This window comes from Moschus berezovskii, chromosome 15 (genome assembly GCF_049115385.1).
Source record: "Moschus berezovskii isolate FMDL1 chromosome 15, NW_MosBer_1.0, whole genome shotgun sequence".
Classification (NCBI taxonomy): domain Eukaryota; kingdom Metazoa; phylum Chordata; class Mammalia; order Artiodactyla; family Moschidae; genus Moschus; species Moschus berezovskii.
The window spans coordinates 82,177,628-82,200,020 of NC_142474.1; the positions used below are offsets into that span (position 1 = coordinate 82,177,628).

General features: G+C 38.3%; 1 protein-coding gene across 4 annotated transcripts in view; it reads left to right on the top strand.

The window, feature by feature from the left end:
• LOC129556211 (ADP-ribose glycohydrolase MACROD2) overlaps positions 1-22,393 on the top strand; it is an 805,465-nt gene that overhangs the window by 80,823 nt on the left and 702,249 nt on the right. For all 4 annotated transcript variants that reach the window (XM_088844312.1, XM_088844313.1, XM_088844310.1 and 1 more), the window contains exon 3: positions 6,788-6,895. In XM_088844312.1, coding sequence (XP_088700438.1) covers positions 6,788-6,895 — 108 coding nt within the window. The remainder of the gene's footprint in view (positions 1-6,787; positions 6,896-22,393) is intronic.

Below are 22,393 nucleotides of genomic sequence, written 5' to 3' on the forward strand. Positions count from 1 at the left end.
TGAGGGCACTATTGCTTAAATAACTTTGAGACTATAACTCTGTATTGAGTAAGGATTTCTGGTACTAATGGAGAAGCTGACTGGTTAAAAAAGCCAAAAAAAAACCACTGAACCAAGGTCTAGCAGAACAAAAATCCATTACATGAAGGAAAAAATAGTATAGTATAAAGAATGTTTAGTAGAACAGAACAGAGAATTCAGGAGTAGATCTCAGTATATAAGATTCATTAATATAGATATTGAGTTAATGAAGTAAAAGTGAGTTTGTTGTAGTTGTTTTAATACATTAAATAATGCCGGGGAGAAGAAAGGATCAGTTCCATGGGACTGAATGAACTAACAGAATGATTTTGATTTTTATGATTATTGCTTTGTAACATTGCTGGTTCTTTAATGTTTTAGTTAAGGAACTCTTTTTATCTTTTCTCAAGCTGTCTATAACTCGTGGCAATTTAGTTGATTATACTTCTGTAAATAAAAATGAAACTTTTATCTTTTCTCCCTACTTGATTGCTCTAGAATTCAGAATTTCTACTGAGTATTCTTATTTTCATGACAGTGACATTATTTGTATAAGTTCAATAGGAATCTGTTTTCCTTGTAACAGGACATAATTGGAAAAATTAGTTGTATAGACTTTGGCTGGAATATTGTATTTGAGAATGAGAATCTCAAAGATGTAGAATCTCATGTTATGAGACAGTTTTAAGGAACTAAGATTGGTTTTATAGAGCCAGTGCGTACAAAGCCCTTTGGGGAAACCAGCCTGGTACATGGTTTATAGAGTTCTCAGCTTTACAGATGAGTAAGAAAGGTCACTTCCTGGGAATCCCAGGAACTGTAGGATATTCTAGGAACCTTGAGAAGAGAGGAATTTACCCAAATTTGTAGGCCTTACAGGTTAAATTTGGTGGTTAGTTCTTAGATTGGCTTCCAAGCCTTGTTCAGTTCAGTTCAGTCACTCAGTCGTGTCTGACTCTGTGACCCCATGGACTGCAGCATGCCAGGTTTCCCTATCCATCACCAATTCCCAGAGCTTGCTCAGACTCATGTCCATCGAGTCCATGATGCCATCCAACCATCTCATCCTCTGTCATCCCCTTCTCCTCCTGCCTTCAGTCTTGCCTAGCATCAGGGTCTTTTTCAATGAGTCATTTCTTCCCATCGGGTGGCCAAAGTACTGGAGCTTCAGCATCAGTCCTTCCAGTGAATATTCAGGACTGATTTCCTTTAGGATGGACTGGTTGGATCTCCCTGCAGTCCAAGGGACTCTCAAGAGTCTTCTCCAACACCACATTTGAAAATCATCAGTTTCTCAGTGCTCAGCTTTCCTTATGTTCCAACTCTCACATCCATACACATGACCGACCACTGGAAAAACCGTAGCCTTGACTAGATGGACCTTTGCTGTCAAAGTAATGTCTCTGCTTTTTAATATGCTGTCTAGGTTGGTCATAACTTTTCTTCCAAGGAGTTAAGTGTCTTTTAATTTCATGGCTGCAGTCACCATCTGCAATGATTTTGTTGCCCAAGAAAATAAAGTCTCACTGTTTCCATTGTTTGCCCATCTATTTGCCATCTCCTAGCCTTGAGAGACTTTCAGAAGTCTGATTTGAGATTCTTTATGAAAAGTTCCAGCAAAGCAAACCTGAAAGGCCTGAGTGACCAATGATCATTCTTGCTGCACTTATGTAAATAATCAGGCTAAATCTGATGAGACCAGACTTATTTTGTAAACAAGAATAAAAATGGGGGGTGGGAGCCAGGTTGACTGTACCGAAATATTTTATGTTTCAGTGGAAAACTATAGTGTACTCTTGTGGTTTGTTAAATGCCAGTCTTATTGATTGTCTTGCATATGCTGTCAATTGTCTAGTTTCTTCCAGTGTCTGGCTACAACTCTCCAAAATATTTCCAATTTTTCTACCCTCCTCCTGATTTTGGCCTCATTGAGAACTAAACCTTCCCCTTTCCTGGAGCCCTGAAAGCTGAAACCAGTGACCTGATGTAAACTTCAAAGAAATCACCACAACAGATCATGTATGTTGTACAACTTTCATGCTTGCTATTGTGAGGGCCATTCAGAAAGTCTGCTGAAACACCCGATGCCATCACTAAGGACATTCAAACTGCAAAAGATGATTCAAGCCCATCATCTAGGTATCTTCTCAACTGTCTTCCCTCTGGACTCAGAAACTAGTTTTATAGTATGCCCCAATCAATAATCTTTGTTTTTCTTTTTCTTTTCATAGAAATTCCCCTCATTACATGCCTGACTGCTTGTGCCATGTCATAAATATCCTCTGCTTAACCAAGCCTCAACTAATAGTTCAGACGGTCCTTAAAGGACAAAAGGCACCCTAATGACAAATGGACTTAACTTTGTTCAAAGAAGAATGTCTCTTTCTTCAGATAAGAGCAGGGTCTGACAAAGACTCTCTTCCTTAACTTTAGTCAGGTTCCTTGACTAAACAGGGCTTCCTTCCTGGTGGCTCAGACAGTGAAGAATCTGCCTGCAATGCAGGAGACCCAGTTTCGATCCCTGGGTTGGAGTTGGGAATGGCTACCCACTCCATTATTCCTGCCTGGAGAATTCCATGGACAGAGAAGCCTGGTGGGCTATAGTCTATGGGGTCACAAGTAGTCGGACACGACTAAGCGACTAACACAAGTCAGGTTCCTTCAAACCCTTTTCTCTAGACCCCATCTTTGCCAAACTTACACTGTCCAGTTTTCATAAGAATCCTGCTTTATCAGTCTAGAGAGAATTTTCCATCCTTGATATCTGGTCACCCTTCATGTCTAATACAATTCTGTTCCCCTTACTCCCTACCCAATACCCTAAATGATATCTGCCTACCTGACAATTCTTCAGCAAGAACTGTGTCTGTTTAACCAAAATCTTCCCTTCCCCCCAGTTTCCTCTTAGTGATTGTAATTTTCTTCCCACTGATCCCCACTCTGCTTCTTGGCTATAAACCTCCACTTGTTTTTGCTGTATTGGGAATTAAGCCCAGTTCTGTGCTGAGATCTCTTTCCCTTATTGTGGTGGTTCCCGTATAAAACCTGTGTTTTTTTAATATGCATAGTATCAATAGAATACAGTCTGGAAGAGCAACTCCTCTCACGTGTGCACGCTGAACAGATGTTTCAGCTTTCAGTTGGTTAAAGCCTGTGAGGAACACGATGTCAGTCAGTGCTTTGCGTACATAAAGAATGTCTGCGGGAACAATGCCTGACAATTTTCTGTCCTGTTTATCACTGAAAACCCAGGATATGGGAAAAGGCACATTGGAATCAGCACTGATGGAACACAGCTGGGTGACAACAAAGGTAGTCCATTGCTATTAAATATTCAAAGAAAAAATGTGGTCTGTAGTGGCGATTTATAGTGTTGCATTTACAAAGAACAGTTGGTAGTCAAAAACATGTCATTTGGTTTTGGTTTACTGCTGGAGGAAATACTGATAATTATTAATACTATCAAATTACAGTTTTTCAGCACATTTATGCCTTTTTGATATACTATGAGAAGAGTTGGGCATCAGGTATACTGGCTTTGAAGAAAAAAGATGCTTATGTGAATTTTAAAAGGAAAGAGAGATAAAAATATTCCTTCATGATACTGATAATTCTGATAAGATCATTTTGAGTAACTTATTGAATGACATGTCATAACAGTGTATATGTTAAAGATGTTGAATTGTTTGAAACTTTAGGCTTAAAATACCCCTTTTACTGTTTTCAGTTGAGAGATTAGGATTTCTTTTAAGAAAACTGAACTGTGGTATAAATGGTTTAAAGTTTGATGCTTTCTAATATAATTCTTGTTTTGGGAAAAATACATGATTTATTTCCATATATGTTTTAAAGTCACATTACTATACATGCAGTGTTATAGACATAATGCTTCATAAGAAAATGAAATACTTTTTAGAACTAAATGCAACTAGATTAGGAATCTGTTTACCCTGTCTCCCAAGTTGAAACAGTCTATCTTTCTGCTTTCATTTGTGATATGCTTATCAATTTAATGCCTGATGGAGCTTTGAAACTCATCAGCGGTGAGAAGTCTTTATAGTATCTAGGTTCTCAATAGTCCAAATACCCAGAATTTTCTGACAGAACTACCAAATATTAATATTTATTATCATCCAACAATCTTTAATTGGGAATTAGGACTTTCTAGTTTGGTAAAAGTGGTCATGGAACTCAGGGTCTTGTGACTTAAAGTCTTTGTCATTGGGCCAGGCATTGACAAATTAGTAAGAGCACAAACAAAAATTGTTCTCTTTTACTGATAAAGAATAATAATAATAAATATTGAAAATATTTAAAAACTATTGTGGCATTTTGCATATGGATGCTGAAATAATATTTCTTACCTTGGTAAAACCTTTGTTAAAAAGGGAATGTATTTGAGAGCTTCAGTTCAGTTCAGTTCAGTTCAGTCACTCAGTCTTGTCTGACTCTTTGTGACCCCATGGACTGCAGCACGCCAGGCCTCCCTGTCCTTCTCCAACTCGCGGAGTTTACTCAGACTCATGTCCATTGAGTCAGTGGTGTCATCCAACCATCTCATCCTCTGTCGTCCCCTTCTCCTCCTGCCTTCAATCTTTCCCAGCATCAGGGTCTTTTCCAGTGTATCAGTTCTTCGCATCAGGTGGGCAAAGTATTGGAGCTTCAGCATCAGTCCTTCCAATGATTATTCAGGACTGATTTCCTTTAGGATGGACTGGTTGAATCTCCTTGCAGTCCAAGGGACTCTCAAGAGTCTTCTCCAACACCACAGTTCAAAAGCATCAATTCTTTGGTGCTCAGCTTTTTTTATAGTCCACCTCTCACATCCATACGTGACTACTAGAAAAACCATAGCTTTGACTATACAGACTTTTGTTGGCAAAGTAATATCTCTGCTTTTTAATATGCTGTCTAGGTTGGTCATAACTTTTCTTCCAAAGAGCAAGCGTCTTTTAATTTCATGACTGCAGTCCCTATCCGCAGTGATTCTGGGGCCCCCAAAAGTAAAGTCTGTCCCTGTTTCCCCATCTATTTGCCATGAAGTGATGGGACTGGATGCCATGATCTTAGTTTTCTGAATGAAAAATTGAGAGCTTACTGTGGACCAAATATTATTCAAACATTACTTAGAACATGAGTTTTAAGTAATGAGCTCATGTTCACTGTAAAGGAGCCAGTAATTTATGAACTGAGACATGGTGAAAATAGATAACTTACCCACGGTCACCCAGTTGTTAATTGGTAGAACCAAGATTTGAACAGTCTGGTAGAAAAGCCTGAGCTCTTCGTCTACCTGACTCAGGAAAATAGCACTCTAGGATTCCCTGAGGTGGTCAAGTCAGCTGTAAGGCTTTTTTATTTTGAAGTCTTCTGAAATCTTTCTCTGTTGTTTTAACGTACAGTTCTCCCACATTATTCTCCTACTTTTCATTATTAGTATTACTACCACCACCAAGGGTCTTTCCTGGCGGCACGGTGGTAAAGAATCTGCCTGCCAGTGCAGGAGATGCAGGAGACACAGGTTCAATCTCTGAGTTGGGGAAGATTCCCTGAGGAAGGAAATGGCAACCCCTTCCAGTATTCTTGCCTGAAAAATTCCATGGACAGTGAAGCCTGGTGGGGTCACAAAGAGTCAGATGTGACTGAGTGATTGAGCAGGCATGCATACCACCACCAATGAATAATTCATTAGAATCCTTTAAGGAGAGAAGTGGTTGCAAAGAAGGGGATGCTTTGGAGATGAAGAGAGGAAAGATCACTTTTATGGCCACAGATTGATTACCTCAATCTTGGCCAATTTTTCTTTGGCTATTGGAGCCCAAAGATGATTTAAGTGGCTTGTCACCTACCAACTCTAATCCACTGCATTCCTCAAAACTTCATGCTTATTTAACAGTGTCTTTGTGAGTCAGTAGCATTACCTCCCCCCTTGAAATATCATTACCTCCCCCCTCGTCCACATTCATAAATAGTTAAAAACACTTGAATTTATAAATCATCTTTGCATTTCAATGTATTTTAAAACATTGACTTTATATAGCTTTGTTTAATATATTTTAATATTATTATTTGTTTAAAATACATGAAAATACAAATTATAGTACTGCTGTAAAACATTAAAAATATGTCAGGTTTTAGAAGATAATGTTTGGCTTGTTTTAAATATACCAGCATGCCTATTGTTGTGTGCAGGACAGAGCTTTTTCTCTTTTAAATCTAGCAGCGCCCTCTAGAGTGAAAGGTTTATAGAATTTGATAAAGGAGATGCTTCACACTGTCCTGTGTTATTGATCCCTCCCATTCCAAGGGACAGCTTGTTACATAGCAAAGAGTGGAACCTACATTTTTTTGTTCTGAGTAAATGTTCTTTTCAAGGATGCTTTTTAGGTAGCTTGAACAAAACAGAAATAAACTTGTTCATTATTTTGTTGGTAGTTTGCACATTTTTTCTCATATTCTTGTGAAACCAGTAGTACATAATTATATCTTAAAATTCATATCTTTATAATGTTAATAGCAAGAATTGAACGTTTTGTTGACCAATGTAACAGGGTTAAATTTACTGAATGCCTTTTATATATATGATACTGCATTTTGTATTGAGGAGTACTTGATAAGTAGGGAATAGACCACATTCCTGGTAATAGTTACACATTTATTTCCACTTGTCTAATGTGTCAGAGTGTGACCCACATTGGCTCTTATATTAAAATTATCTTTATTAAATTAACTAAGAATATTAATATACATCCCTTCTTTATTACAGAAGAAAATACTCAGGAACCATCACAGGTGAAGAAAAGTTTGAGTGAGAAGGTTTCTCTGTATAGAGGTGACATCACATTGCTAGAGGTGGATGCTATAGTCAATGCGGGTGAGTAGTTGATATTTCATGATGTATTTGTTATACTGTTGCCCTAAATCTGGCTTTGCGTCTTGGTGGGTATCAGCCCAAAAGATACAACCAAACCAAAACTTGGGAGAAAGAAAGATTTATTACTTGTAGCAAGTAAAAAGAATGCTGGGGATCTTTTCCAAAGCAGAGTTTCCCAGAACAGTAAGATTGGGGAATTTTTACACTAAGGGTACTTGCATACTCATGAAGGGGCTTGAGCAGAGGAGAATTCAGCTTAGAACTGGGGCAAAGGTTGACAGAGCCCAAGTTTTAGGTGGCTGAAGTCAGAAAAGGTCATTATCATCTTTCCATGCTCCACCTGGATGGGGGCCTTTGTTCCTGCATAACTCACACAAATTGTTATCTGTATCCCTTAAGGAGGAACTAGGACTCTGTTTTACTGCTAAACTGTTGTTTCTTGACTGTTTCTCCTTTGTTCCTGTATTCCTTCACTTCCGGTAAGATCAATAATTACTGAGATGTGTTCAAGGGCAAGCATTGTTACCCAGGCTTAGATCCCAAAATGACTTAGGCCAGAAATGATGTCTTTAAAGTCAAGAAAGTGATGCCTGGTTCTTTTTCTCTGGGGACCCTGTACCCCATCTGCTTGCAATACAAAATATTTATTGTTTAAAAATATTTTTTCATAAATAGGAGTACAAATATTTAAGAATAAATGCCCTTCCAGAGATAGAAATGTCATGTATTAAAGACACTGAGCATTTGTTTTATGTATGTGCTGCAGTTAATGTGCTAATTCTACATGGTATCCATGCTAAGTTGTAACTAGGGTACTGGACCCCTGGAAAAGTAACAGGTTGTTGCAGAAAGTTCCTTAGAAAGAACTTTAGCAGCTGTATTATTGATGATTTAATGCTTCAGTTAATAGTTGGCCAACATAAAAGCAAGTTCATTAAGCTTTTCCTTCTTTTGACTTTGTAAAGAGATGTTTGACCTACACCAGATAGAAGTAAAATATAAAGATATTATTTCTGTAGTTTCCAAACTCAGTTGCTTGGTTTCAGCTATTCATGTTTGTTTTTAATAGTTTATTTTATGATTAATGATCTTATAATTTGGGGTTTCAAGCACTGGGAAAATAACAATTAATGTTAAATTTTAATTTTAGTTTATTTTATAGTGGTCTGTATCTTTTATATATTTTACCATGTGGCTGTATATCAAGAAATACATAATGTTTGTGATTCTATAAAAGTAAATATCAATAATTGGATATTTCATAATTTTAATTTGTGTTCTGTAAAGTTAAGCTCTTTGCAAGTTAAAAGGTTTAAAAACAAATGCAGACTTAGGTAAAGAGAAGCATTATTCAACAAGATTATTGCAATAAGGGGTGGAGACTTATCTCAGTAAAAGGAGGAAGAATATTGTGATAGGAAGAACCACTTTGACTATGAGATAAGCATCTCAAAGTTCTAGCAGAAAAGGACATTTTTTTTTTTACAGAGAGACGTGAACATTGGTTGTGGGTGGCATGATTGGACAGTTGATCAGGGAACATTTTTCCTTGAGGCCAGCTTATTTTGGAAGGGGTCCTTAAAGAGGGGTTGTTCACCTTCCATTGCTCCAGGGTAGGTCAGAGTTCAGGGGCTTGGAGGAAGGAAAGAGGCCTGAATAAAGTTTGGTCAAGTCTGGTTAACAGGCATTGATCAACCAGAATGGTTGATGGGGACAAATAGTTCAGCTAATCATTTATGAGACAAAGAATGGGAATTTGGAGAGTCTATGCCTTGGTCTTGTCATAGGATACAAGGGGTCATTGGGAGTTTTATCTCAGTCATATGGGGAAGATTAGCTCTTAGCAGTAAGCTGTTTTCCAGAACACAGAAGGATGGGGGTTAATTTCTTGACAGACCTTGCTTTCCAGGCATGCAGAAGTTAGTTAGAGCTCAGTGTTATCTCAGGTTTCACTCTGGTGATGTGTAAAGTCAAACAACATAGTAGGAACGTTCCTTGGTATGCGCCCTAAATTCCATAAACATGAGCTTTAATTTAAAGAAATTAATTATTTAATTAAAAAAATATATATACATTGGGACTTCCCTGGTGGTTGAGACAGTAAAGAATCTGCCTGCAATGTGAGAGACCTAGATTTGATCCCTGGGTCAGGAAGATCCCCTGGAGAAGGAAGTAGGCAACCCACTCCAGTATTGTTGCCTGGAGAATTCCATGGACAGAGGAGCCTGGAAGGCTTATCGTCCATCAGGTTGCAAAGAGTTGGACACGACTGAGCGACTAACAGTTTCATAGTATCTGTACATCACTGGCTCTCCTCTATATTGTTGTAATTTCCAGTCATGGATCCCAGGTCTGCCATGTGGAGTACAGTTGTTGACATTTATTTCCTTCTTAAATGCCTTAAGACTACTCTCATGAGTGTTCTCTTTCTTGTTATTAACATAACATTGAATTTGCCTTGATAGCATACTTAATAATTACTGGTAATTACGGTTTTCCATGAGTTTTGTTAACTGTATACTCATTTATCTCCCTGTTGGGGCTGTATACTGGTGTTGTTTCCAGTTTTGGTATAGTCTCTCAAAGTAGTGTCTTGTCCTTATGTTCTTAATAAACACCTGGTCCTGTGTATTAGTTAAATTGAACTACACAACTGAGTTTATAGCACCTTTGACCATTAGCACATTCAGCAATGGGGACTTGACACAGTGAACACAGTTTGGCTCATTTAAGAAAAAACAATTTATTTGATCAAGAAATAAAAATAATTTTAGTGAAATAAACTGGTGCTAAAGAGAAAGCATCATTAACAGGAAAACATCGCATTACTCTTTGGATTCTTTGTCCTTGCTTGTGTAATTTTTTCATAACTGTCACATAGTGTACAGGAGTTTGACAAATTTATACAAAGGCAGGCAGCAACTCCAAAAACCATTTGGCACTGTTAGCTTACCTCTCTGGCTGAGGTAATTATAGTTTGGCCATGTTCTGCATCTCCCAAGGACAGCGTCATCAGGAAGTTCTTAGGTACATGGAAAGAGATGCCAAATGTACAGTGTAATGACTTTATTTACAGCTTTCTGCTGTGCTGCTTTGTTTGCCTGGTGTGCCAGGAGAGGAACAGCTGTTAACTTTCAGGTGAACAAGGCGACATGGCAGGAAGCTCCAGAGCTGCCTCTGGTGAGAGGGGAGTGGGAGGCGGTGTTCCCAGTCAAGCCGCCAAAGCAGCCACATCATCACTTTCCGCCTTGTAAAGTTCTCTTCACGTGTCTGTGTTAGTGCATTGGATCGCCTGGTCATCATGAATGAAATGATTTGATATTTAAAAACTTTTCCCCAACCAAGTACTTTCCAAACTTCAGTCTTGCAGTTCAGTTGCAGTTCAGTCACTCAGTCGTGTTTGACTCTTTGCAATCCCACGGAGGCCAGGCTTCCTGTTCATCACCCACTCCTGGAGTTTACTCAAACTCATGCCCATTGAGTTGGTGATGCCATGCAACCATCTCATGCTCTGTTGTCCCGTTCTTCGCCCGCCTTCAATATTTCTCAGTAACAAGGTCTTTTCCAATGAGTCAGCTCTTCCTATCAGGAGGCCAAAGTATTGGAGTTTCAGCTTCAGCATCAGTCCTTCCAGTGAATACTCAGGACTGATTTCCTTCAGGATTGACTGGTTTGGTCTCCTTTCAGACCAAGGGACTCACAAGAGTCTTCTCCAACACCACAGTTCAAAAGCATCAATTCTGTGGCTGTCAACTTTGGTTACGTTTCCAACTCACATCCATGCATCAGTTCAGTTCAGTCTTTCAGTCATGTCCGACTCTTTGCGACCCCATGAATCACAGCATGCCAGGCCTCCTTGTCCATCACCAACTCCTGGAGTTCAGTCAAACTCATGTCCATCGAGTCAGTGATGCCATCCAGCCATCTCATTCTCTGTCGTCCCCTTCTCCTCCCGCCCCCAATCCCTCCCAGCATCAGAGTCTTTTCCAGTGAGTCAACTCGTCACATGAGGTGGCCAAAGTATTGGAGTTTCAGCTTCAGCATCAGTCCCTCCAGTGAACATCCAGGATTGATCTCCTTTAGAATGGACTGGTTGGATCTCCTTGCAGTATAAGGGACTCTCAAGAGTCTTCTCCAACACCACAGTTCAAAAACATCAGTTCTTCGACAATCAGCTTTCTTCACCGTCCAACTCTCACATCCATACATGACCAATGGAAAAACCATAGCCTTGACTAGATGGACCTTTGCTGGCAAAGTAATGTCTCTGCTTTTTGATATGCTGTCTAGGTTGGTCATAACTTTCCTTCCAGGGAGTAAGCATCTCTTAATTTCATGACTGCAGTCAGCATCCGCAGTGATTTTGGAGCCCAAAAAAATAAAGTCTGCCACTGTTTCCTGTTTCCCCATCTATTTCCCATGAAGTGATGGGACCAGATGTCATGATCTTAGTTTTCTGAATGTCGAGCTTCAAGCCAATCTTTTCACTCTCCTCTTTCACTTTCATCAAGAGGCTTTTTAGTTCCTCTTCACTTTCTGCCATAAGGGTGGTGTCATCTGCATATCTGAGGTTACTTCTATTTCTCCCAGCAATCTTGATTCCAGCTTGTGCTGCTTCCAGCCCAGCATTTCTCATGATGTACTCTGCATCTAAGTTAAATAAGCAGGGTGACAATATACAGCCTTGACGTACTCCTTTCCCAATTTGGAACCCGTTTGTTGTTCCATGTCCAGTTTTAACTGTTGCTTCTTGACATGCATACAGATTTCTCAGGAGGCAGGTCAGGTGGTCTGGTATTCCCATCTCTTTAAAAATTTTCCACAGTTTATTGTGATCTACACAGTCAAAGGCTTTGGCATAGTCAGTAAAGTAGTTGTTTATGGAACTCTTGCTTTTTCCATGATCCAGCCGGTGTTGGCAATTTGATCTCTGGTTCCTCTGCCTTTTCTAAATCCAGCTTGAACATCTGAAAATTCACGGTTCACATACTGCTGAAGCCTGGCTTGAAGAATTTTGAGCATTACTTTGCTAGCGTGTGAGATGAGTGCAATTGTGTGGTAGTTTGAGCATTCTTTGGCATTGCCTTTCTTTGGGATTGGAATGAAAACTGACCTTTTCCAGTCCTGTGGCTACTACTGAACTTTCCAAATTTGCTGGCATAGTGAGTGCAGCACTTTCACAGCATCATCTTTCAGGATTTGAAATGGCTCAACTGGAATTCCATCACCTCCACTAGCTTTGTTTGTAGTGATACTTCCTAAGGCCTAGTTTACTTCACATTCCAGGATGTTTGGCTCTAGGTGAGTGATCACACCATCACAATTATCTGGGTGGTGAATATCTCTTTTGTACAGTTCTGTGTATTCTTGCCATCTCTCCTTAATATCATCTGCTTCTGTTAGGTCCCTACCATTTCTGTCCTTTATCGAGCCCATCTTTGCATGAAATGTTCCCTTGGTATCTCTAATTTTCTTGAAGAGATCTCTAGTCTTTCCTATTCTATCATTTTCCTCTATTTAACTTTAATCCTAGAGTTCTTTAAATGTGACCCAGGATGAGCTGCCTAAATATTATATTCTTCTCTGCAACAAATAATGCATATTTCGTTTTTTTTAATTTTAATAGAATTATTTTAATAGAATAGAGTTTATAGGTCATGGGGGCCATAGGCAGGAACAGAAAGTTTAGATTCAGGCAGTCCAGGTTCTACTTCAGGCTCTCACACCCAGGGCTACTGTTTGTTTAAACTTTTTATATTGAAATAATTGTAGAAAATTGCAAAAATAGTACAGAGTCTTGTGTAAGTCCTATAACTATAGTACAATATCAAAACCAATATCAGTTGACATTGGTACTCTGTTATTAACTAGACTATATACCTTATTCAAATTTCAGCATTTTTTCTCCTGCATTCATGTGTGTGTGTGATGTGTGTGTGTGTGTAGTTCTATGCATGTTTTACCCATGTATATATTCTTGTAACCACCACTACCATATAAAACTTTTCTATTTAATAATAAAATAACTGCCTCCTGCTACCCTTTGTAGTGGAATCCACCTCCCTGCCCCCTCTCTGTTCTCCATCTCTTTATTTTTATCATTTTAAGAATGTTATATAAATGGAATCATATAGCATGTAGCCTTTTTTAAAAAACGTTTTATTTGATATTATAGTATAACTGATTAACAATGCTGTGATAATTTCAGGTGCACAGCTGACTGACTCAGCCATACATACACATGTTTCCATTCTCCATCAAACTCCCCTCTCATCCAGGCTGCCACTAACATTGAGCAGAGTTCCCTGCGCTATATCAGATCCTTGTTGGTTATCCATTTTAAATATACCAGTGTATACGTGTAACCTTTTGAGACCGTTTTTTTTTTTTGCTGAGCATAAAGCCCTTGAGGTTCATTCAGGTTGTTGCATGTATCCTTCCTGTTGCTGAGCAGAGTCCATTGCCTTGATATACCAAAGTTTGTTCAGCCATTCACCCATTGAAGGGCATTTGAGTTCTCCTCAGTATTTTTTGTAACCAGCAGAGCTTCTGTACAATTTTTTTTGGGGGGAGGGTCTGTAACAGCATATAAAATGAGACAGTTCTGTGACTAGGTCCCTGTATAATTGTGTATTAAAACTGTTGGTCAGAGTTTGGGTCTTTGTTAGAGCCTGGGGAAGAATACATCTGTTTACTTTATGGTTCAGTATTATTAGACACAATTTTAGTTGTACCACAGTCACAGAAAAATATTTTGTAGGAGATGTGATATTTATTCATTTGTGGATTGTGGAGTGTATTATGGAAAAACGGTTAACTTTCCAACTCTAATGAGTTGACTTTGGTCACAAGATGAATTTGGTTTGCCATAAAAATAATTTTTAAAGTAGCAAGTGAGGAAAAGTTTGTTTTGTTTATTTTAGAAATAAAATATCCTTCCTCCAACATGATGATAAGGAGAAATACATTTACATTGTAGTTAATCATAGAGGTCTTGATGTCAGATCAATCATTATTTTAAATATGCCTCTTTAACTTCTGGGCCAAATGACCAGTAAATTATTTACCTTTCTGATCCTTAGTTTGTTAATTGGTACAATGGAGATAATAACAGGGCCTACCTCATAGGGCTGTTGTGAAAATCAAAAGAGGCAATGTTAATACATAGAAGCACCTGCATCAGTGCTCAGCATATAGACATTCAGTAAACAGTAGCAGAATTTTACTGCGTATTTCTAATATATCTGTCAGTGTCACAAGGTAAGTTATGCATGTACTTCAAATCTTACACACAGATAGAAATATAACCAACTGAAGGGGTTTATACTACATTGTACAACTTCAGCCGTTATACCGTAGAGTATTGAATTGTGTCTAGGAAAAGTTGTCCATTTGTTTTAAGATAAAAGCTAAGTTTCTACAATGTTGTTGGTAATTAATATGAACCAGTGACGAAGGGAAAAGAATTGTTTTTGTTTACTTTAGTGATGTGTTTTTACTGCATTAATTGTGAATGTCATAATTGTGACGGAAGTCAAGCTAGTGACATATGATTGGATAGATAACAATTTAATACTTGGGCATAACTTAATATAGCGTATCTGAATATTTATATAGGCAAATCAGGTAATGGAGTTGAATGTTATGGAAGAAATGTTACTTTATAGAAATGTCTTTAAATAATCACCTCTACTTGCTTAAAATAAATGTTATTTTAATGTATTTTTTTTTCAGTAAAACTGAAATAAGGCTTATTTGAAATTAGAATTGAAATAATTGGAAAAACAGATTTATTTACTCAGAGATATTTTGGACACAAATTGGTATACCTGTATTACTTCATCTAGATCAAAAAGCAGAACTTTATCAGTCCCTTGGAAGAGCTCTTGGCATCCCTAATATCTTGTAGTGAGTACATAATGGGTTCACTGTCCTGACTTTCAGTGGTATATATTAGTTTTGGGGCTTCCCAGGTGGCTCAGTGGGTAAATAATCCACCTGCAATGTAGGAGACACAGGAGAGGTGGGTTTGACCCCTGGGTCTGGAAGATCCCCTGGAGGAGGACGTGACAACCCTTTCCAGTATTCTTGCTTGGAGAATCCCATGGACAGAGGAGCCTGGAGGGATACAGTCTACAGGGTCACAGAAAGTCAGACACGACTGAAGCATGAACACACTCTGGTTAGTTTTGACTCTTGTATTTTCTATAAATGGAACCATATGGTGTATATGTCTCAGTGTTTCGTTCTTTTAGTCATCATTGTACTTATAAGATTTATCTATATTGTTATGTATAGATGTCATTCCTTTTCATTATTATGTCATATTTTGTTTTGTGAATATGCCATAATTTATCCAATCTAATGTTGATGATCATTTCATTTCAATTTTGGGTCTCTTTCTCCTGTAGTGAACAACCTAGCACATTTGTATGTGTGTTTTTGTGAATAGACATCTATATATTTCTATTGGCTTTATATCCAGGAGTAGAATAATTTTATCATTGGATATGTACAAATTCATGTTTATTAGATGCTGCTGTATACTAAGTATAAGTGTGTTCTGTATCCATGCCAATCCTTGATATTTTCTATGTTTTTTTTTTTTAAAATAGTGCCTGACATAGATGACGTAATAACTTTTTAAGGAATGTATAAAATACACTGACAATTTTGACAAATCAAATTTTATAATATTTTTGTAGCTAATAATCTATTAAGGCTTGTGTAAGTGAAGAAATAAAGTAAAAATTGTAAATGTTATTTTCCTATAGCTGAGGATGGGATTGTTTTAAGTAGTTCCTTATTAGGTTCGTAAAAACATATATGTAATAAATTTTCCTCCTGTAGGTAGCAGCACATTGGAACACAGACAGCTTCATGCTGTAAAGTACTGTTACTAATACCAATACAGCAACTCTTACTATCACTTCTATTTTTGGGAGATAGAAGACCAAAACCAGAGAAAACAGTAATAGAAATGATATTCTCAAATCTACTTTTGGGGGAAAAAAAAGGTAATTTCAGAAAGAAAACATCTTGTCTATTTCCACATGTGAAATATCCCACAAAGCCTGTCATTTTGCTGAATACAGATACAAAAAATTCCTGCAATATTGTCTTACAGACACATTCAAAATAAGGTTATATATTAATAGTTTGTGTTTGCATTATAGATATACCTTATCAGTAAGACTCATTTAATGTTATATAATACTGGTAATTTCAAAATGTATAACATTTGTTTTTTCTGAATATAATGCTCATGCATATTTATTGAAAAAGTTGGGAAATGCAGAAAAGTATAAAGAAATAAAATGTCAAGTTTTAATCCAGAGATAATCACTATTAATAGCTTGTTTTATATCTTATAATCTTTAAAATGTATGTATATATATAGCTATAAGTTGTGTACTTTGCAACAATACTGTATGTGCTGTATTCAGTCAGTTCAGTTCAGTTCAGTCGCTCAGTCGTGTCCGACTCTCCGCGACCCCATGAATCACAGCACGCCAGGCCTCCCTGTCCATCACCAACTCCCGGAGTGCACTCAAACTCATGTCCACAGAGTCGGTGATGCCATCCAGCCATCTCATTCTCCGTCGTCCCCTTCTCCTCCCGCCCCCAACCTTTCCCAGCATCAGAGTCTTTTCCAGTGAGTCAACTCGTCTCATGAGGTGGCCAAAGTACTGGAGTTTCAGCTTTAGCATCAGTCCCTCCAATGAACATCCAGGATTGATCTCCTTTAGAATGGACTGGTTGGATCTCCTTGCAGTATAAGGGACTCTCAAGAGTCTTCTCCAACACCACAGTTCAAAAGCATCGATTCTTCGGCGATCAGCTTTCTTCACAGTCCAACTCTCACATCCATACATGACCACGGGAAAAACCATTGCCTTGACTAGACGGACCTTGGTCGGCAAAGTAATGTCTCTGCTTTTTAATATACTATCAAGGTTGGTCATAACTTTCCTTCCAAGGAGCAAGCGTCTTTTAATTTCATGGCTGCAATCAACATCTGCAGTGATTTTGGAGCCCAAAAAAACAAAGTCTGACACTGTTTCCACTGTTTTTCCATCTATTTCCCATGAAGTGATGGGACCAGATGCCATGATCTTTGTTTTCTGAATGTTGAGCTTCAAGCCAACCTTTTCACTCTCCTCTTTCACTTTCATCAAGAGGTTTTTGAGTTCCTCTTCACTTTCTGCCATAAGGGTGGTGTCATCTGCATATCTGAGGTTATTGATATTTCTCCCAGCAATCTTGATTCCAGCTTGTGCTTCTTCCAGCCCAGCGTTCCTCATGATGTACTCTGCATATAAGTTAAATAAGCAAGGTGACAATATACAACCTTGACGTACACCTTTTCCTATTTGGAACCAGTCTGTTGTTCCATGACTGGTTCTAACTGTTGCTTCCTGACCTGCATACAGGTTTCTCAAGAGGCAGGTCAGGTGGTCTGGGATTCCCATCTCTTTCAGAATGTTCCACAGTTTATTGTGATCCACACAGTCAAAGGCTTTGGCATAGTCAATGAAGCAGAAATAGATATTTTTCTGAAACTCTCTTGCTTTCTCCATGATCCAGCGGATGTTGGCAATTTGATCTCTGGTGCCTCTGCCTTTTCTAAAACCTGCTTGAACATCTGGGAGTTCACGGTTTATATACTGCTGAAGCCTGGCTTGGAGAATTTTGAGCATGACTTTACTAGCGTGTGAGATGAGTGCAATTGTGCGGTAGTTTGAGCATTCTTTGGCATTCCCTTTCTTTGGGATTGGAATGAAGACTGACCTCTTCCAGTCCTGTGGCCACTGCTGAGTTTTCCAAATCTGCTGGCATATTGAGTGCAGCACTTTCACAGCATCATCTTTCAAGACTTGAAATAGCTCAACTGGAATTCCATCACCTCCACTAGCTTTGTTCGTAGTGATGCTTTCTAAGGCCCACTTGACTTCACATTCCAAGATGTCTGGCTCTAGGTCAGTGATCACGTTATTGTGACTATCTTGGTCGTGAAGATCTTTTCTGTACAGTTCTTCTGTGTATTCCTGCCACCTCTTCTTAATATCTTCTGCTTCTGTTAGGTCCATACCATTTCTGTCCTTTATCGAGCCCATCTTTGCATGAAAAGTTCCCTTGGAATCTCTAATTTTCTTGAAGAGGTCTCTTGTTTTTCCTATTCTGTTGTTTTCCTCTATTTCTTTGCATTGATCACTGAGGAAGGCTTTCTTATCTCTCCTTGCTATTCTTTGGAACTCTGCATTCAGATGCTTATATCTTTCCTTTTCTCCTTTGCTTTTCGCCTCTCTTCTTTTTACAGCTATTTGTAAGGCCTCCTCAGACAGCCATTTCGCTCTTTTGCATTTCTTTTCCATGGGGATGGTCTTGGTCCCTGTCTCCTGTACAATGTCACGAACCTCCGTCCAGAGTTCATCAGGCACTCTATCAATCAGATCTAGTCCCTTAAATCTATTTCTCACTTCCACTGCATAATCAGAAGGGATTTGATTGAGGTCATATCTGAATGGTCTAGTGGTTTTCCCTACTTTCTTCAATTTAAGTCTGAACTTCGCAATAAGGAGTTCATGATCTGAGCCACAGTCAGCTCCTGGTCTTGTTTTCCTCCATTTATGTCAATCCCACTTTCCATTTCCGTAAATGCTAAGAACATGGTTTTAAATGATTATTATTCTTTTTTTTTCACTTTTTTTGGGTTTTTTAGTATGTTTAGTTTATTGTAATTTTTAGCAGTTTAGTATATTGTATGGCCATCATCACAATAAATGTTTGAGTATTTTCATAACCTCAAAAAGAAACCTATACCTATTAGCTGTTTCTCCCCATTAACAACCCCTTCCCCCTCCCCTGGCCAGCTTCCAGCAACTACTAATCTACTTCCTGTCTCTATGCTGTACAGATTTGCTGTCTGAACATTTCATATAAATGGAATCACACAACATGTGGCATTTTATATCTGGTTTAGCATTTTTTTTAAAAATTGAAATATAGTTGATTTACAGTTTTTCAGGTGGAGAGCAAAGTGATTCAGTTATACATGCACGCATATATATATACACACAAAAATATGTCTATATATTTTTCAAATTCTTTTTCATTATAGGTTATTACAAGATATTGAGTATAGTTCCCTGTGCTATACAGTTGATCCTGTTGTTTATCTATTTTATAAATAATAGTCAGTCAGTGAGTTCAGTCGCTCAGTTGTGTCTGACTCTTTGCGACCCCATGGACTACAGCACGCCAGGCTTCCCTGTCCATCACCAGCTCCTGGAGCTAGCTCAAACTCATGTCCATATAGTCAGTGATGCCATCCAACCACCTCATCTTCTGTCGTCCCCTTTTACGCCTCCTGCCTCTGTCTTTTCCAACATCAGGGTCTTATCCAGTGAGTCAGTTCTTCACATCAGGTGATCACATTACTGGAGTTTATAAATAAAACTATAATGAATGTCCTCATACCAAAATTTTTATAAGTATGTTTGCTCATTTCTTCAAAAATATTTTAGTTACAAGGAGTTATTAGGTAAAAGGATATAATATTTTAAAAAATGATTTTGATAGTCATTGCTTCTTAAAAAGAATCTTTTACTTTCTCGAGGGTTATATATAAGTACAAATTTTTGTAAATACTAGGTTACATCATTATAAAATCAGTCTTACTAGCTTAATATTGCTAATATTGTTCAGTTTCTCTTATTATGAATGATATTGAATACTTTTTTCTTATATTGATTGAGCACTTGCATTTTTTAAGGTTTTATGCTTGTATTCCTTACTAGTTTTTTTTTATTGGGCATTTGTCTTTTTATAATTAGGGTTTAGGCTTATTATATATTAGCAAAAATACTTTTCTTCTACCTTTTGAATTGTTTCTTTATATTAAGCAGCACATAAAATATATGCTTGTGAAAGATGTGAGGTTGTGTTGTACATTTTTAAATTATTGTAGTTATTACATATGTGTTCTGGTTTGGGATCTGTGACTCCTCCCTCAACCTCTGCTATTTGTCTGCCTTTTATTTATTTCTTGGTATATCTTATCCTTTTATTCTACCAGAAAAATTTAGAATTATTTCATCAAGTTTAAAATCAAAACAAAAAGGAAACAGCTACCATCACAACAGAAATCTCAAATATCAATGGAATTTTGATTGAAATTTAGGTTATTCAAAGAGTTTTGGCATCTTTAATATAATGCATCTTCTTATCTAGGAATGATGCTGATTGCTTCATTTATTTAAACTTCTTTTTCCTAATAACCCTCAGTAAAGTTTTATAGTTTTCATCATATGGATCTCACACAGTTGTTTTATTCTGTGCTGTATTGTGCTTAGCTGCTCAGTTGTGTCCGACACTTATGACCCCATGGACTGTAGCCCACCAGGCACCTCTGTCCATGGGGATTCTCCGGGCAAGAATACTGGAGTGGGTTGCCACGCCCTTCACCAGTGGGTCTTCCCAACCCAGGGATTGAACCCAGGTCTCCTGCACTGCAGGCAGATTCTTTTACCGTCTGAGCCGCTAGGGAAGCCCTGTTTTATCCTAGCAAGTTTATAATTTTGTTACTATCATGAATGGGTATATTTTTTCTATTATTTATTTTACCTGATTATTTTTAGTAATATAGAAAAGGTATGAACACAGTTTTTGTAGCTTCTCAGTTGATTTTTTTGGTTTTCTAGGCGTAAACATTGATATAAACAGTATTTCTCTACCCTTTTTATTGCATTGATTACTCCATGATAATGTTATTTGTGATAAGACATTCTTGCTTATTCTTGATGTTGATGAGAATGCCTTTAATCACGTTTCATGATTCATTCAACAAATATATGTGACTTATCTGTCATATGACAAGCCTTTTGCTAAGTGTGAGAGAGAAAATGGTGAGAAAAACAGAGATCATCTAAGCTCTTTTAGTTTACAGACAGGTGGGAGATTGTAGGTAAGCAGTTATCCGATAAATAAAAATTTCAGTTTAGCTGCTCAGTTTTGTTTGACTCTTTGCGATCCATGGACTGCAGCATGCCAGCCTTCCCTGTCCATCACCAACTATCAGATCTTGCTCAAAATCATGTCCATCGAGTCGGTGTTGCCATCCAACCATATCATAACTCTGTCATCCCCTTCTCTTCCTGCCTTCAGTCCTTTCCAGCATCAGGGTCTATTCCAGTGAGTCAGTTCTTCACATCAGGTGGCCAAGTATTGGAGTTTCAGCTTCAGCATCAGTCCTTCCAATTAATATTTAGGACTAAGCAGAGACATTACTTTGCAAACAAAGGTCTGTCTAGTCAAGGCTGTGGTTTTTCCCGTGGTCGTGTATGGATGTGAGAGTTGGACTGTGAAGAAAGCTGATCGCCAAAGAATCGATGCTTTTGAACTGTGGTGTTGGAGAAGACTCTTGAGAGTCCCTTGTAGTGCAAGGAGATCCAACCAGCCCATTCTAAAGGAGATCAATCCTGGGTGTTCATTGGAAGGACTGATGCTGAAGCTGAAACTGCAATACTTTGGCCACCTCATGCGATGAGTTGACTCACTGGAAAAGACTCTGATGCTAGGAAAGGTTGGGGGCAGGAGGAGAAGGGGACGACGGAGAATGAGATGGCTGGATGGCATCAGTGACTCTGTGGACATGAGTTTGAGTGAACTCCGGGAGTTGGTGATAGACAGGGAGGCCTGGAGTGCTGTGATTCATGGGGTTGTGGAGAGTCATACATGACTGAGCGACTGAACTGAACTGAACTGAATTTCCTTTAGGATTGAATGAATCATCTCCTTGCAGTCCAAGGGACTCTCAAGAGTCTTCACCACAGTTCAGAAGAATCAATTCTTTGACGCTCAGCTTTCTTTTTAGTACAACTCTCACATCTATACCTGACTACTGGAAAAACCATAGCTTTGACTAGACAGACCTTTGTTGGCAAAGTAATGTCTCTGCTTTTTAATCTGCTGTCTAGGTTTGTCATAACTTTTCTTTCAAGGAACAAGCGTCTTTAAATTTCATGGCTGCAGTCGTCATTTGCAGTGATTTTGGAGCCCAAGAAAATAAAGTCTGTCACTGTTTCCATTGTTTCCTCATGTATTTGCCATGACGTGATGAGACTGCATGCCATGATCTTCGGTTTTGGAATGTTGAGTTTTAAGCCAGCTTTTTTACTCTCCTCTTTCACTTTCATCAAGACATTCGTTAGTTCCTCTTTGCTTTCTGCCTTAAGGGTGGTGTCATTGGGATATCTGAGGTTATTGATTTTTCTTGATTCCAGCTTGGGCTTCATCCAGGCTGGCATTTCATATGATGTACTCTGCATATAAATCAAATAAGCATGGTGACGGTATACAGCCTTGATGTGCATATTCCCTTCCCAATTTTGAACCAGTCCATTGTTTCATGTCCCATTCTAACTGCTGCTTCTTGACTTGCATACAGGTTTCTCAGGAGGCAGGTAAGATGGTCTGATATTCCCATCTCTTGAAGAA